A 13,128-nucleotide genomic window follows, 5' to 3' on the forward strand; every position below is an offset into this window, starting at 1 on the left:
AAAATCATAAAGTTTCTTTTGATACTAATTATAACCTTTTTAAAATATATTTATTAAATTTTTGGAAATGCTTTCATTTGGTTAGAAAAGTTTTTAGAGAAAGTTGATAGTTAGCCTAAAGTAATTTTTCCCCTAAGTTCTTCTACGAGAAATAGTAGTCTTGCCAAACAAACTCATAGGATATTGCCACCACTTTTGTCCAAAAACTAATTGATGGTACAAATGCAATACCCTTTATACCACCTAAAATTAAGTTCGAGAATCCAGCATAAGCCAAGTATGCAAGTCCATATCTATTATAAGCATGTTCCTATATTTTTCATCCATTCCACGAGAATATCCCAATATTAAACACACGGCCTCTAACTTTGATACCAACGTGAAGTATTGTATTGTCGTTGTCCAAAAGTTATGGATGATTGTACAAATGACCCATACCACCTAGAATCAACACACGAGCATGAACGAAACAGTGCCCCCTGAAGGATTGGCCTAGGATGGATTCTTGGTCTTGATTTGAATTATATATGGTGGATTGTATTACTGTCATGAGCTATAACTTTTGTGTAAGATGATGACAATATTTACATTAGTTTTCATTAGAATTGAATGTCTTGTGTTCGAGTTGAAGCTGAACCTATAATGAGCGCATAATGTAGTGTAGGACATGCTTGAAATGAGGCAACCTTGATAGACTTGGCTTAAGGCGAATTCATGGACATAATATTGAATGATATATGGTGGATTTGCATCAGTGCCATGAATTATAATTGTTAAGTAAAACAATGATAATACCCTACATCTTGTTGAAACGCCAATTTCACAATCATGAACACGAAATTAAATTGATGATAACATTAAATTATTAATATCAAAGATTTATTCAATCGTAGCATCTAATTCTCATAACATGACACCGGAAGAAAGTTGTGTTCACTAATTCTTATTTTTGAAACTCAAACAACGTAAATTAACAAGGAAATAGCCGAATCGGTGATACCTTGTGAAAGCACATTACATATTGGACCCTAGAAATTTTCTGTATCCGAATAGTGATTCTATGTAAGAGAACAAAAAAATTGGTGCTTCGTGGCATACTAAGAAGCATTTATTATATGGACCCGCGTGAAGTCCTATGTACCAGATCACACTCACCTCATGAACCTGAGAAACGAAACCATACTCGCGGTACTCGCTCGTGTAGCACACAAGTACAAACAACCTCAGCAAATTGCCACGTCATCTAAAATCAAGGGTATTATAGGAATTAAACTATTCTTTGATTTCTTACACGCTCACTACCTTCGTCTCAACTCTCTCCCTGGAAATTATTTCTATATGTTTTCCTCTGTCTTTCTCTAGCCTTCCGCCGTCGCCGGGAAGTTCCTAGCTACTGTTGTCTCCGCCGGCAGCTGTTTCTACACTCTGCTGGGAAAAGACTCAAGCAGTCGTGTTTCAATCCATCGCGACATTCACCAGAAAAGGGCTGTCCTTTGACTTTTAAGCATCAAGGAAACTGGTAGTATAAGTTTTAGGATGGCGTTTTGCGGTCAATTTATTCAGATCTGAGGGGGAAAACGGGCGGTGGTTTAGTGCTGTTGCATGTTGGAGGGATTTTTTGTAATTTAAGAGGTGAGGTGTAGATGGTACTTTGCGGCCTTGGAGGCGCATGATAATGAGCGGAGGGAGATGGCGGTGGCGGTGGTGTGGCGGTGACCGTTTCACATTGAATGGCAGATCTTGTTAGGTATGGTAATGCCAACCGTGACATCGAGCAGGTATTTTAGTTCTCTCTGTCTCTCTCAACACTTTCAAAGATTAGAAATAAGAACTTTTTGTTAGATTGGTCTTTTTTTTTTTCGTTGCCAAAGGTGAAGAACTTCTAACCTACTTTCTTAGAATTTGATCATTGGGAAGAGGTCGTATCTGTAACTATGCATTTTTTTTTCATGAATTGGTGAAATTCAACCGTTTCATTTAGAAGAACGAAGTCTTTTCTTCTGGAATCTGTTTATTCTGTGATTTTTTTCAACTCTATCCTATTTTTAGTAAATTTAACCCTTTATATTTTGTAGTAGCTCATAAAAATGGGATCTTTACACTGGCAGATTGTCGGAATTTGGTGAGCCCAAAATATCTGAGTAATTATCTATTTTTCTACTGTGTAGGAGCTGTGCTTTTCTATTTGGTGCGTATTTTTTCCGCTATATGTTAGAAATTATTGTTGCATACAAGGGAATGGAGAAGAAAGCAAAGTAGAAATAACAAGAAGATGAAAATGAAAATGAAGGCTCAACCATGTTATCTTTGTCCTCAAACGATATTTGCCCCCTCAGATTAAATTTTGGTGTTTAAAGGGATTATGGGCAAATGTTTTGCTGCATTAATCAAGCCTTATAAAGGATTAAACACTTAAGCACTTGGTGTTATCCTTCAAAATTTGAGAATGCAAAATAGGATTTGAATATGAAGAGAAAATTGATTTTCAATACTTTTTGGAATGAAGTAAATGATCTCAAATGTGGCCATGGCCCCGCTTGTTTCCCGTCAATGTAAGAATGAGAATGAAAATATAGTCTTTATGAGCTCCACACAAGGGATAAAAATTCAAATATAGTGGTTTGATGTAATGGATAACGATCATAATTTTCATTTTAATGGTCAAATAATAGGAAACAAATAGGGGCTATATGTTTCTATATGTTTTTCAAGTTTTTATTTTTTTTATCATCAACCACATGTATATAGCATTAAACAATGTCATACAAAGTGGTGCCAAAAAACACTTGAAAAGGCTCCTAGATTCAAATGAAAACAGTCATAAATGGCTAGACAAACCTTCTATGCGGTCGCATATAGTACTCCTTTGCAACCGCATATCTATATGTTAGAAATTATTGTTGCATACAAGGGAATGGAGAAGAAAGCAAAGTAGAAATAACAAGAAGATGAAAATGAAAATGAAGGCTCAACCACGTTATCTTTGTCCTCAAACGATATTTGCCCCCTCAGATTAAATTTTGGTGTTTAAAGGGATTATGGGCAAATGTTTTGCTGGATTAATCAAGCCTTATAAAGGATTAAACACTTAAGCACTTGGTGTTATCCTTCAAAATTTGACAATGCAAAATAGGATTTGAATATGAAGAGAAAATTGATTTTCAATACTTTTTGGAATGAAGTAAATGATCTCAAATGTGGCCATGGCCCCGCTTGTTCCCGTCAATGTAAGAATGAGAATGAAAATATAGTCTTTATGAGCCCCACACAAGGGATAAAAATTCAAATATAGTGGTTTGATGTAATGGATAACGATCATAATTTTCATTTTAATGGCCAAATAATAGGAAACAAATAGGGGCTATATGTTTCTATATGTTTTTCAAGTTTTTATTTTTTTTTATCATCAACCACATGTATATAGCATTAAACAGTGTCATACAAAGTGGTGCCAAAAAACACTTGAAAAGCCTCCTAGATTCAAATGAAAACAGTCATAAATGGCTAGACAAACCTTCTATGCGGTCGCATATAGTACTCCTTTGCAACCGCATAGAACAACTCACTGCAGGGCTTTAGGTCCTGCAAATGCCCATGCGACCGCAGTTCTTTTTGGACTATGCGGTCGCATAGGCCAAATATTAGCCCCCCAATATGTTTTTTCATTCCATACTCGTTTGATTGACTTTTGAACAACAATATACAACACTAGACATATGGAATGTTAAAATTAGAGTAATTTGAGGTTTAAAACATGCAAGAACCTGTTTGTGAGCAGTATTTTCAATTTCATTGACGTACAATTACTTTCCCTTTTGTCCTTCACCATTAACAAAACGAGGAAGAATTTCCACTAATAATTTTATAGTCTAAGAATTATGATACAGTATTATATGGGATTGATAGGAATATGGGCTGCTGCTTTGAACTTCAAATGCTTTTGGGGATTCTTCTATGGTTAATATATATATGACTAAACATGTAGATGTATATGTTTAGCTGATGTGGTTGAAAGGACTGCAGGGCTGTCTCGACTGCATAGAAAATATCTGTATTCATCAATATCAAATTAGTGGGATCAAACATACATATTATTATTTATGTTATGATGAAGCAAAGTGCACGTGTTAAATAGACATGTGCAAGAAGCTATGTGAACCTACTGGAATAAATACATGGAACAAATGTAAGACAAATCTCTAAGGGCGGACATGTACTATAGACGTGTGCAAGAAGCTACTTGAACCTACAGGCGTGAAAAATGGAACAAATGTAATACAATTGTCTAAGTTCAATTTAACATACGATTGTAATATGGACACGTGCAAGAAGCTACATGAACCTACCAACATGGAAAATGGACAAATTTGAGACAATTCTCTAAGTTCAGTTTAACATTCAAATGTAAATTTATATGTATACAACATGGTGTATTTATACCCGTCTTTATGTCTTTTTCTATATTCAAGTGCTTGCGCCAGGCTTTTTTTTAAATTTATTTTTTATTTATTTTTCTAATTTACATGGTAATTATTACATCAGCAAATGTTTGTTTAAGAAATATTTACGGTAATTCTCAAGATTATTTGACATTTTTTACTAGTGAACATTGCACAAAATCTCACCATAAAAGTTCATAGAGAACATTGTGTTGAAAAAAATTGAAGAAGTTGCTCTAGTTCGTGCATTGCATTTACTTATTCAGCAACATGGGAAAAGGCAAGACTAGAAAAGTAGGGAGAACATTAGGAGTTTGAGTGCTCTTAAATTCTCATCCCTCAACAAATTTCCTTGTATTCTACTATTGTTAACGAAACGTATATGATCATGCTTCCCTTATCTTTTAGTGTGTTCTATATGGTGTATTTTATTTTCTTTTTATGTGATATGATGCTCTATTTTACTATTTAAGAAAACCATCTTTTCTCTATAATTTTGTCAACATGTCAATAAGTGTCTTGCATGGGTCTGATAAGAGTTTGATGACTGACAACTGTGCAAAATAAAACTTGTATTTTTCAACAAGACATGGATGGAGGAGTACCAGATTAATGCCCAAGGTTGTCCAGATGTGTCTGTGCCGACACTTCATTATTGTTCTGAAAATATTTATATTTCTTATTAGAGATGGCTTCACAATCTATTTAGCTGCTTAAGACTGATATAGCCCCAGTTTGGAGGTAATTAAAATCTGGAGATTAATCCAGATTAAAATCCGGATTTTAACCACATATTCATGGGTCCCACAACTTTTCAATGACACATTTCATCGACTTTTATCAATATCTACTAAATGCTTGATTTTAATCCGCATCAAACAGGGGCATGATGTTATTTTTCTGAAATTATGTCATTCTCTGTTTATCAACTTATGTTTGAAGCTGTAAATGCCTCTATTAGTGATTGATCCCCTATTACATTTTGCAGGCGCTGATTGCTCTAAAAAAGGGTGCTCAACTACTTAAATATGGTCGTAAGGGAAAGCCTAAATTTTACCCGTTCAGACTCTCTAACGTAAGTTATGTATACTTGATGCATAATTAGGACTCACCCGTTTATTTGGTTGTAAGATCTCCTGAGAAATGGGTAAAGATGTTTTTGCATAAACAGATTGAGATGATATTATCCGCACTTTCGTTATTAATATTACTTTGTAATTTTTCCCTTTTTCTTTTGCTTTACTAGCATTTCATGGTTCTCTGGTGATGCAAGTTATAATTTCTATACCTCTAGTTTTCTCAGAACATAGGTGATTTTTTCTAAGAGCTGATATAACACTATATTTTAAAAAATATCTAGTAAGAAATATTTTAAAAAATATCTAATAAGAAATAAAAGTACGCTATTATTGAAATACTTATTGGGGTTGATTAAATGAAATGGTTTATATTCACAATATTAGGAGAAAAAATAAAACGATGATTATTTGATAGTTGACAACTCTCACATTAAAAGGATGAACTATCTACATTCTTGATCAGAGAAGGAAACAAAAGTATTAGATATGGAAAATCGAATGGCCTAATCTAAGATGCCATAACATTATTTGACTCTTAACAGGCATTGAACTACAACTACTATCCAGTGCTTGAGCTTGTTTATTTATAAGAGAGTTTTCATCGAAATAATGGAGTCCACTTACCATCTAGCTTTGCCAAATCACCTTCTCCAAATTCAAATCCTGAAAAACACAACGGGATTCAAAAATTTTAGCAATACAGTTTGAGTCTCTAGTCAATTTACTGGTAGATAACAAATTCTGAGAGAGATCTGGCACATGAAAGACTGATTTTATTTCAATATTTTCTGAGATATGGAACGTTTACCTGCAATAGGTGACGAACTACCATCAGCAATCCTAAATTTCGAAATTACTAATACAAGTTGAATAGAATATAAATAAATATGGTAGACTAGTAGTGATCAGTTGCACTAGAGTCAATGATCTAAGTTACTGTAGTAGAGGAACTAGTTAATGCACTTAGGAGTATACCTGTCTGTGCTACTGAACCTGTAGGGAGTTTAGATGACTTATTGGCGCTCAGCAACTTAAGGAGGTGTTCTATTTTTTATTTATTAAATAGGACAGCAACCTCATTACCAGTGCCAGCTTGCATTTCATACCCTCCTTGTCACCAAATCGCCTACCCTTCCAACATGCTGTTTTCCCATGAAGTTTCCTGCACATTTCTCTCATTTATCCTGGTTTGTTATGGTAGTCACGCCGCCGAGGCTTATCTTCAAAATTTCCTTGGATCTGGATTAGCATTAGGATGAAAGCCAGCAGCAGCACAAATTCTGAGAGAGATTTGGCACATGAAAGACTGATTTTAGTTCAATATTTTTCTGATATATCTATGGAACCTTTACCTGCAATAGTTGACGAACTACCATCAGCAAACTATAAAAGGTGAACAGTATTTAAGTAAATATCGTAGACTAGTCATGTGATCAGTTGAACCAGAGTCAATGATCTAAGGTACTGTAGTAGAGGAAATAGTTAATGCACATAGGAATTTACCAGTCTGTGCTACTGAACCTGCAAGGAGTTAATGACTGATTAGCACTCAGCAACTTATGGAGTTGTTCTATTTGTTCTTTACTAAATGGGACAGCAACCTCGTTATCTCTGCCAGCTTGCATTCCATGTCCTGCTTTGTCACCAAATCGCCTACTCTTCCAATATGCTAGTTTCCCATGAAGTTTCCAGCACATTTCTCTAGTATGTCCAGGTTTGTTACTGTAGTCATACCACCGAGGCTTATCCTCAAATTTTCTTGGAGTTGGGTTAGCTTTAGAATGAAATCTGGCAGCTGAACTGCCTTCAGCATCCAAGAATTTGGTGGCATTCGATGGTCATTAGAATTCATGATGTTTTGGATATCTGTTGTTTTGAAGGGTATATGTAATAACTAGTTGAGTTGCTACTGCTTCCTATTAACCATCAGTCCCTAATTTTTCATATCATCACGACTTCTCAAACTATTTTAAGTTTTGTTCTTATTTTGTTTCTTCGACATGCAAGTAGTTGATTTATTGTTAATATTGCAGGATGAAACATCTTTAATTTGGATTTCTAGTAGTGGTGAAAGAAATTTAAAGTTAGCTTCAGTTTCAAGAATTATCCCTGGACAGAGAACCGTGAGATTTCATAGACCTCAGCTCATGTTCCTAAGTCATTTTAAAACAAGTTTCGATAGTTTATAAGTTTTCCTCAACTTCTTTCTGTGTTTCTAGGCTGTTTTCCAACGATATCTGCGTCCTGAAAAGGACTATTTATCCTTCTCTCTCATATACAACAATGGGAAAAGATCTCTTGATCTGGTTAGTGGTTGATTGATTTCTGTTATTAAATAAATATTGCATTTTCTCTGTATTTTACATGGAAGTTGTGCCTATTCTTTGTTGTATAATTAGATCTGCAAGGACAAAGTTGAGGCAGAGATCTGGATAGCTGGCCTTAAGGCTTTAATATCATCTGGACAAGCTGGGCGGTCAAAAATAGATGGATGGGATGATGGAGGGCTCTGTTTTGATGCAAGTCTTGCAACCTTGCATTATCTATCTGCTAATGATCATGTGGTTTATTCTTTCTTTTGGGATCATACATTGAAATAATATACTGTTATGTTTCTTGATTAGCTAACTAGGATAGAGTTCAGGTTTGCCAATCATTTTGTTTTGCTTGCACATAAATTATCCAGTCCTTACAACATCAAAACTTGGAGATCATCATAAAAAGATTTTTGGGATATTTTGATTTCCTCGGTATATCATTTAGTGTAAAACTTCTTGTACTTAGATTGAGAAATCTTACATTTGAAAAAAGGAGTTATGTGACGCCAAATTTTTTGGGATAAAGCTTAGTTTGTTGTTGCATATCCTGAAACAGGTTGATCCCTGTGCTTGATGCAATTTTTGTTAGAATATTCTAGTGCATTTGTTTTCCAATCGGATGTGATGGGAAAACAGTTGATTTCTTATTGTTTTTTTTATGCATCTTCTGCTGCTACTAGTGTAATATTTCGAATGAGAAAAATTATATTGGTGATGGTCTTGGTGATGTTAAAACACAAACATTACTGTCATGTTAACTTGTGATTCCTAATCAAATGATACCAGGATAACAGAGATTTGACTTCAAATAGTCCAGGCAACAGTTCTGTGAGTGCTGCACGAGAGGTTAGCTCTCCCGAGGTTTCTGTCAAGTTGAGCATAAATCCTTCACAAAACAGCTATCGCATGGATAATTCGGTGCATTCAGAAAGTTCACATGTAGCTTTGGATCACACAAACATGCAGGTGAAAGGATCTGGTTCAGACACTTTTCGAGTGAGTGTTTCTAGTGCCCCCAGTACTTCCAGTCATGGTTCTGCACCAGATGATTGTGATGCTCTAGGGGATGTGTACATATGGGGTGAGGTCATATGTGATAATGTTGTCAAGGTTGGGCCAGAGAAGAATGCTAGTTCAGTGAGTACGAGAGCTGACGTGCTTCGTCCCAGGATATTAGAATCTAATGTTGTTCTGGATGTCCATCATATTGCTTGTGGGGTGAGGCATGCTGCATTAGTCACCAGGCAAGGTGAAGTCTTTAGTTGGGGTGAAGAATCTGGGGGGCGGCTTGGCCATGGAGTTGGGAAAGACGTTACTCAACCGTGTCTTGTGGAATCTTTATCCTTTTGCAGCGTTAATTTTGTAGCGTGTGGAGAGTTTCACACTTGTGCTGTTACGATGGCTGGTGAACTTTATACATGGGGAGATGGTACACATAATGCTGGCCTCTTGGGTCACGGCACTGATAACAGTCACTGGATACCAAAGAGAATTTCAGGATCCCTTGGGGGACTTCAAGTTTCAAAGGTTACGTGTGGTCCATGGCACACTGCCTTGATAACTTCAACAGGACAACTCTTTACATTTGGGGATGGAACCTTTGGTGTTTTAGGCCATGGTAATCGGGAAAATGTCTCATACCCAAGAGAGGTTGACTCTCTTTCAGGGTTGAGGACTATTGCCATTGCTTGTGGAGTATGGCATACTGCTGCTGTGGTTGAGGTTATTGTAACACAGTCCAATGCAAGTGTTTCATCTGGAAAATTATTCACGTGGGGTGATGGTGATAAAAACCGTCTTGGACATGGTGACAAAGAACCTCGACTGAAACCTACTTGTGTGCCTGCACTTATTGATTACAATTTTCACAAAATTGCCTGTGGACATAGTTTGACTGCAGGCCTAACTACATATGGGCAGGTTTTCACAATGGGAAGTACAGTCTATGGTCAGCTTGGAAATCCTCAGTCTGGTGGAAAGCTACCTTGCTTGGTAGAAGACAAGCTTGCTGGTGAATCTATTGAAGAAATTGCTTGTGGTGCATATCATGTGGCTGTCTTGACATCCAAAAATGAGGTCTACACATGGGGAAAAGGGGCCAACGGAAGGTTGGGCCAGGGAGATATAGAAGACCGGAAAACGCCAACACTAGTTGAAGCTTTAAAGGATAGGCATGTTAAATATATTGCTTGTGGATCAAATTTCACAGCTGCTATATGTCTTCATAAATGGGTTTCTGGTGCTGAGCAGTCTCAGTGCTCGGCTTGTAGACAGGTTTTTGGCTTCACGAGGAAGAGGCACAATTGCTATAACTGTGGACTAGTACACTGTCATGCTTGCAGTTCTAGAAAAGAACTACGAGCTGCATTGGCACCTAATCCCAGCAAACCATATCGTGTTTGTGATGCCTGTTTTGCTAAACTAAGTAAATTGGCAGAAGCCAGGGTCAATAGCCGGAGAAATGCTGTACCACGCCTTTCAGGTGAAAACAAGGACAGGTTGGACAAGGCTGATCCGCGATTGGGCAAGTTGGGAATGCCATCCAATTTTGATTTAATTAAACAGTTAGATACAAAAGCGGCTAAACAAGGAAAGAAATCGGATACATTTGCTTTGGTCTGTTCCTCTCAAGTGCCTTCTTTGTTACAGCTACGAGACGCTGTAATGTCTACAGCTGTTGATGCTCGTCGAACAGTTCCAAATCCAGTTCTTGCACCATCTAGTGTTAGTTCCAGGTCTGTGTCCCCCTTCTCAAGAAAATCCAGCCCTCCGAGATCTGCAACACCTGTCCCTACAACTTCAGGGCTTTCTTTTTCCAAAAGCATTACGGATAGTTTGAAGAAGTCTAATGAACTTCTGAATCAAGAAGTACATAAATTGCGTGTACAGGTACATTCCAAATTTCAATCTTTGTTTCATCTTTTAGAATTAATTTCTCAATGTTAATCTTTTTTATTTTGATGATAGATTGAGAGCCTTAGAAATCGATGTGAACTGCAAGAATTGGATATCCAGAAATCAGCTAAGAAAGCTCAAGAAGCAAAGGCATTAGCTGCAGAGGAATCTGCTAAATGTAAAGCTGCAAAAGAAGTGATACAGTCACTTACTGCACAGGTGAGGTTAAGCTTTAGATTTGTATTGGCTTCTCTTAAATTGAACACTCGAATGTGCTCTGGAGGAAAAAAAAGTTTATTGGGCGGTTATTCCTGTGATCCAATTATGTTCCTGGTGTTTATACAGTATGGATATCACGTGGAATTCTTTAGGCTGCCTTGATTTCTTCTCCCGCCATAGACACCTACACTCAACTAAATTACCGTGTTTTGGAGGCTATTTGAAGCCTCTCTATTTGTCTGCGCTCATATTTTTACCTTTTGGTGTGAATATATGTTTGATTTGGTCTGTTATAAGAACTTCGCTCTTGTATCTTTCTATTTTTTATTTATCATCAGTAAGATAAAGGTCAATAATTGCCGGAAAAAATATGCTCTGTTGATTTCTCTCATTTTCTCAATTTCCAGCTCAAAGATATGGCTGAAAGATTACCACCCGGGGCTTATGATTCTGAAAGCATCAAGCTGGCTTACCTACCAAATGGTGCGGAACCAAATGGCATACACTACACTGGTGCAAATGTAGAAAGGAATTCAAGATCTGATACGATCAATAGCTCATACATGGCTTCCCACCTTGGAATTGACTCCACTACTGCAAATAGAATTTGCAATGAAAGTAAATCTGGTGCTCAGGGACTTGGATTTTCTGCAATCAATGGGATGAATGAACGCTCGGACGTCAGACTTCCTAATGGATGTGAAGATGTTCAGGCTTATAGGAATAGCGCTGAAAGTATCAACACTAAAGCATCTGTTCCTCAAGACGGTGAAAATGTCTTGAAATCAAGAAACTCGGTTCCTGGTAATGCTAGTCAAATTGAGGCTGAGTGGATTGAACAATACGAACCTGGTGTGTATATAACACTTGTAGCCCTTCGAGATGGAACTAGGGATCTCAAACGTGTTCGCTTCAGGTATCCGGAATCTTAATTGTTTATTCTAACGTCAAATGTATTTTTCTTTTAAAAAAGGGTATTTATTATATAATTGGTTAGATAAGACTTTCTTTAACTATTATAATTCGCTAATTAACACTTAATTTTACTGAAAATTGTTCTCAAATCTCATTTAGTGCTGTTGATTTTGGTCTAAGCAATGTTCGTTCATATAGTTGCAACTTCATTAAAGTCAGAAAAGTTGTAATTAATGTTGACTTCTTTCTTCTATATGCAGCCGGCGAAGATTCGGGGAGCACCAAGCAGAGACTTGGTGGTCAGAGAATCGTGAAAAAGTTTATGAGAGATACAATGTTTGTGGATCGGACAAATCATCAGTTTCCGGCCAGGATATACGTAGGTTCGAGGGAGCTGTTTCACCATCTTCCCAAGTATAGGTACAAAGTAAAGAAAAAATCTCCATTTATGCCAGTGCAGGTTCTCATAGTGGGGGAAATAGACATCCTTCTTTTTTTGGCCCTTCCCTCATTTTTCTTATCCTCCTCTCTTTAAATTTATCTTCTTCCTGATTTATTTCTGGGGAGTCCATCGTTTTTTGTTACCTGCTGCAGTGTACATAGACATGTCGATTATTATATGCTAGAAAGTTTTTGTGCCTGGTTTTTCCCCCATTTTCTGCGTAGCTTATACATCGGGTTTTTATTACCACTTGCATGATTTTCAAGTTCAAAATTTCGAATCAAACAATCAGAGAAACCTCTCTTGTTTTTGCTCAGCCAAAAACGCTTGAGATTTCTTTAGGGTCTATCTGCGACATTTATTGACTGAGTAGTGCACGATATTCTTTTAATAATCAACCAAAAGAATATAATAGAAAACATACTGAAGCAAGGGCAACATTGTTTATTCTTCTGGCAAAGGTAGTGGCAGAAAACAAGCCTTCTACATGAATAGGTCTAATGACAGAATTTTTTACAGGATCACACGTGTTGTTTTTTCATTTGACAGCTAGAAAAAATAAAGGCTGCCAGACGGGTCAAATGCCCCTGTTTGAGTAGCTCTAATCAGCAGAAAATGACTGGTTCTTGTCAATTAGAGGGCAATGTTACTTGTAAAAGAATTCATAATGGAGTGCCTGTACTAAAAGATATTGACCTTGATGATGATTCACGAAGTTTCATAAATTTTGATTTTACAAAAAACGTAATATGATTACCGGTGCAGGTTGGGTCAGCCTCGATCCAAACTTAGCTAAACATGTTAATTTATAATCAAGTTGA

The 13,128-nt window shown here is 36.7% G+C and overlaps 1 protein-coding gene across 2 annotated transcripts; it reads left to right on the forward strand.

Moving 5' to 3' along the window:
* Nucleotides 1-1,299: 1,299 nt before the first annotated feature.
* Nucleotides 1,300-12,519, forward strand: LOC111408745 (PH, RCC1 and FYVE domains-containing protein 1-like). 2 transcript variants are annotated; one of them, XM_023038507.1, is made up of 9 exons: nt 1,300-1,778; nt 5,428-5,514; nt 7,552-7,641; nt 7,738-7,824; nt 7,918-8,079; nt 8,623-10,725; nt 10,804-10,950; nt 11,358-11,866; nt 12,126-12,519. In XM_023038507.1, exons 1-9 carry the CDS (start codon nt 1,731-1,733, stop codon nt 12,283-12,285), a joined length of 3,393 nt encoding a protein of 1,130 aa, XP_022894275.1. In that variant the 5' UTR covers nt 1,300-1,730; the 3' UTR covers nt 12,286-12,519. The 2 variants fall into 2 exon arrangements, with proteins under 2 accessions (XP_022894275.1, XP_022894276.1); XM_023038508.1 differs by having other exon boundaries at nt 7,918-8,037.
* Nucleotides 12,520-13,128: the final 609 nt, after the last annotated feature.

The sequence above is a fragment of the Olea europaea genome, chromosome 14 (genome assembly GCF_002742605.1).
Source record: "Olea europaea var. sylvestris chromosome 14, O_europaea_v1, whole genome shotgun sequence".
NCBI lineage: Eukaryota > Viridiplantae > Streptophyta > Magnoliopsida > Lamiales > Oleaceae > Olea > Olea europaea.

Coding starts and splice junctions, on each gene's coding strand:
- LOC111408745 (XM_023038507.1), top strand. CDS start 1,731: ATGGCAGATCTTGTTAGGTATGGTAATGCCAACCGTGACATCGAGCAG. Junction 7,825..7,917: donor GGAAAAGATCTCTTGATCTG/GTTAGTGGTTGA, acceptor TTGTATAATTAG/ATCTGCAAGGACAAAGTTGA. Junction 8,080..8,622: donor ATCTATCTGCTAATGATCAT/GTGGTTTATTCT, acceptor AAATGATACCAG/GATAACAGAGATTTGACTTC.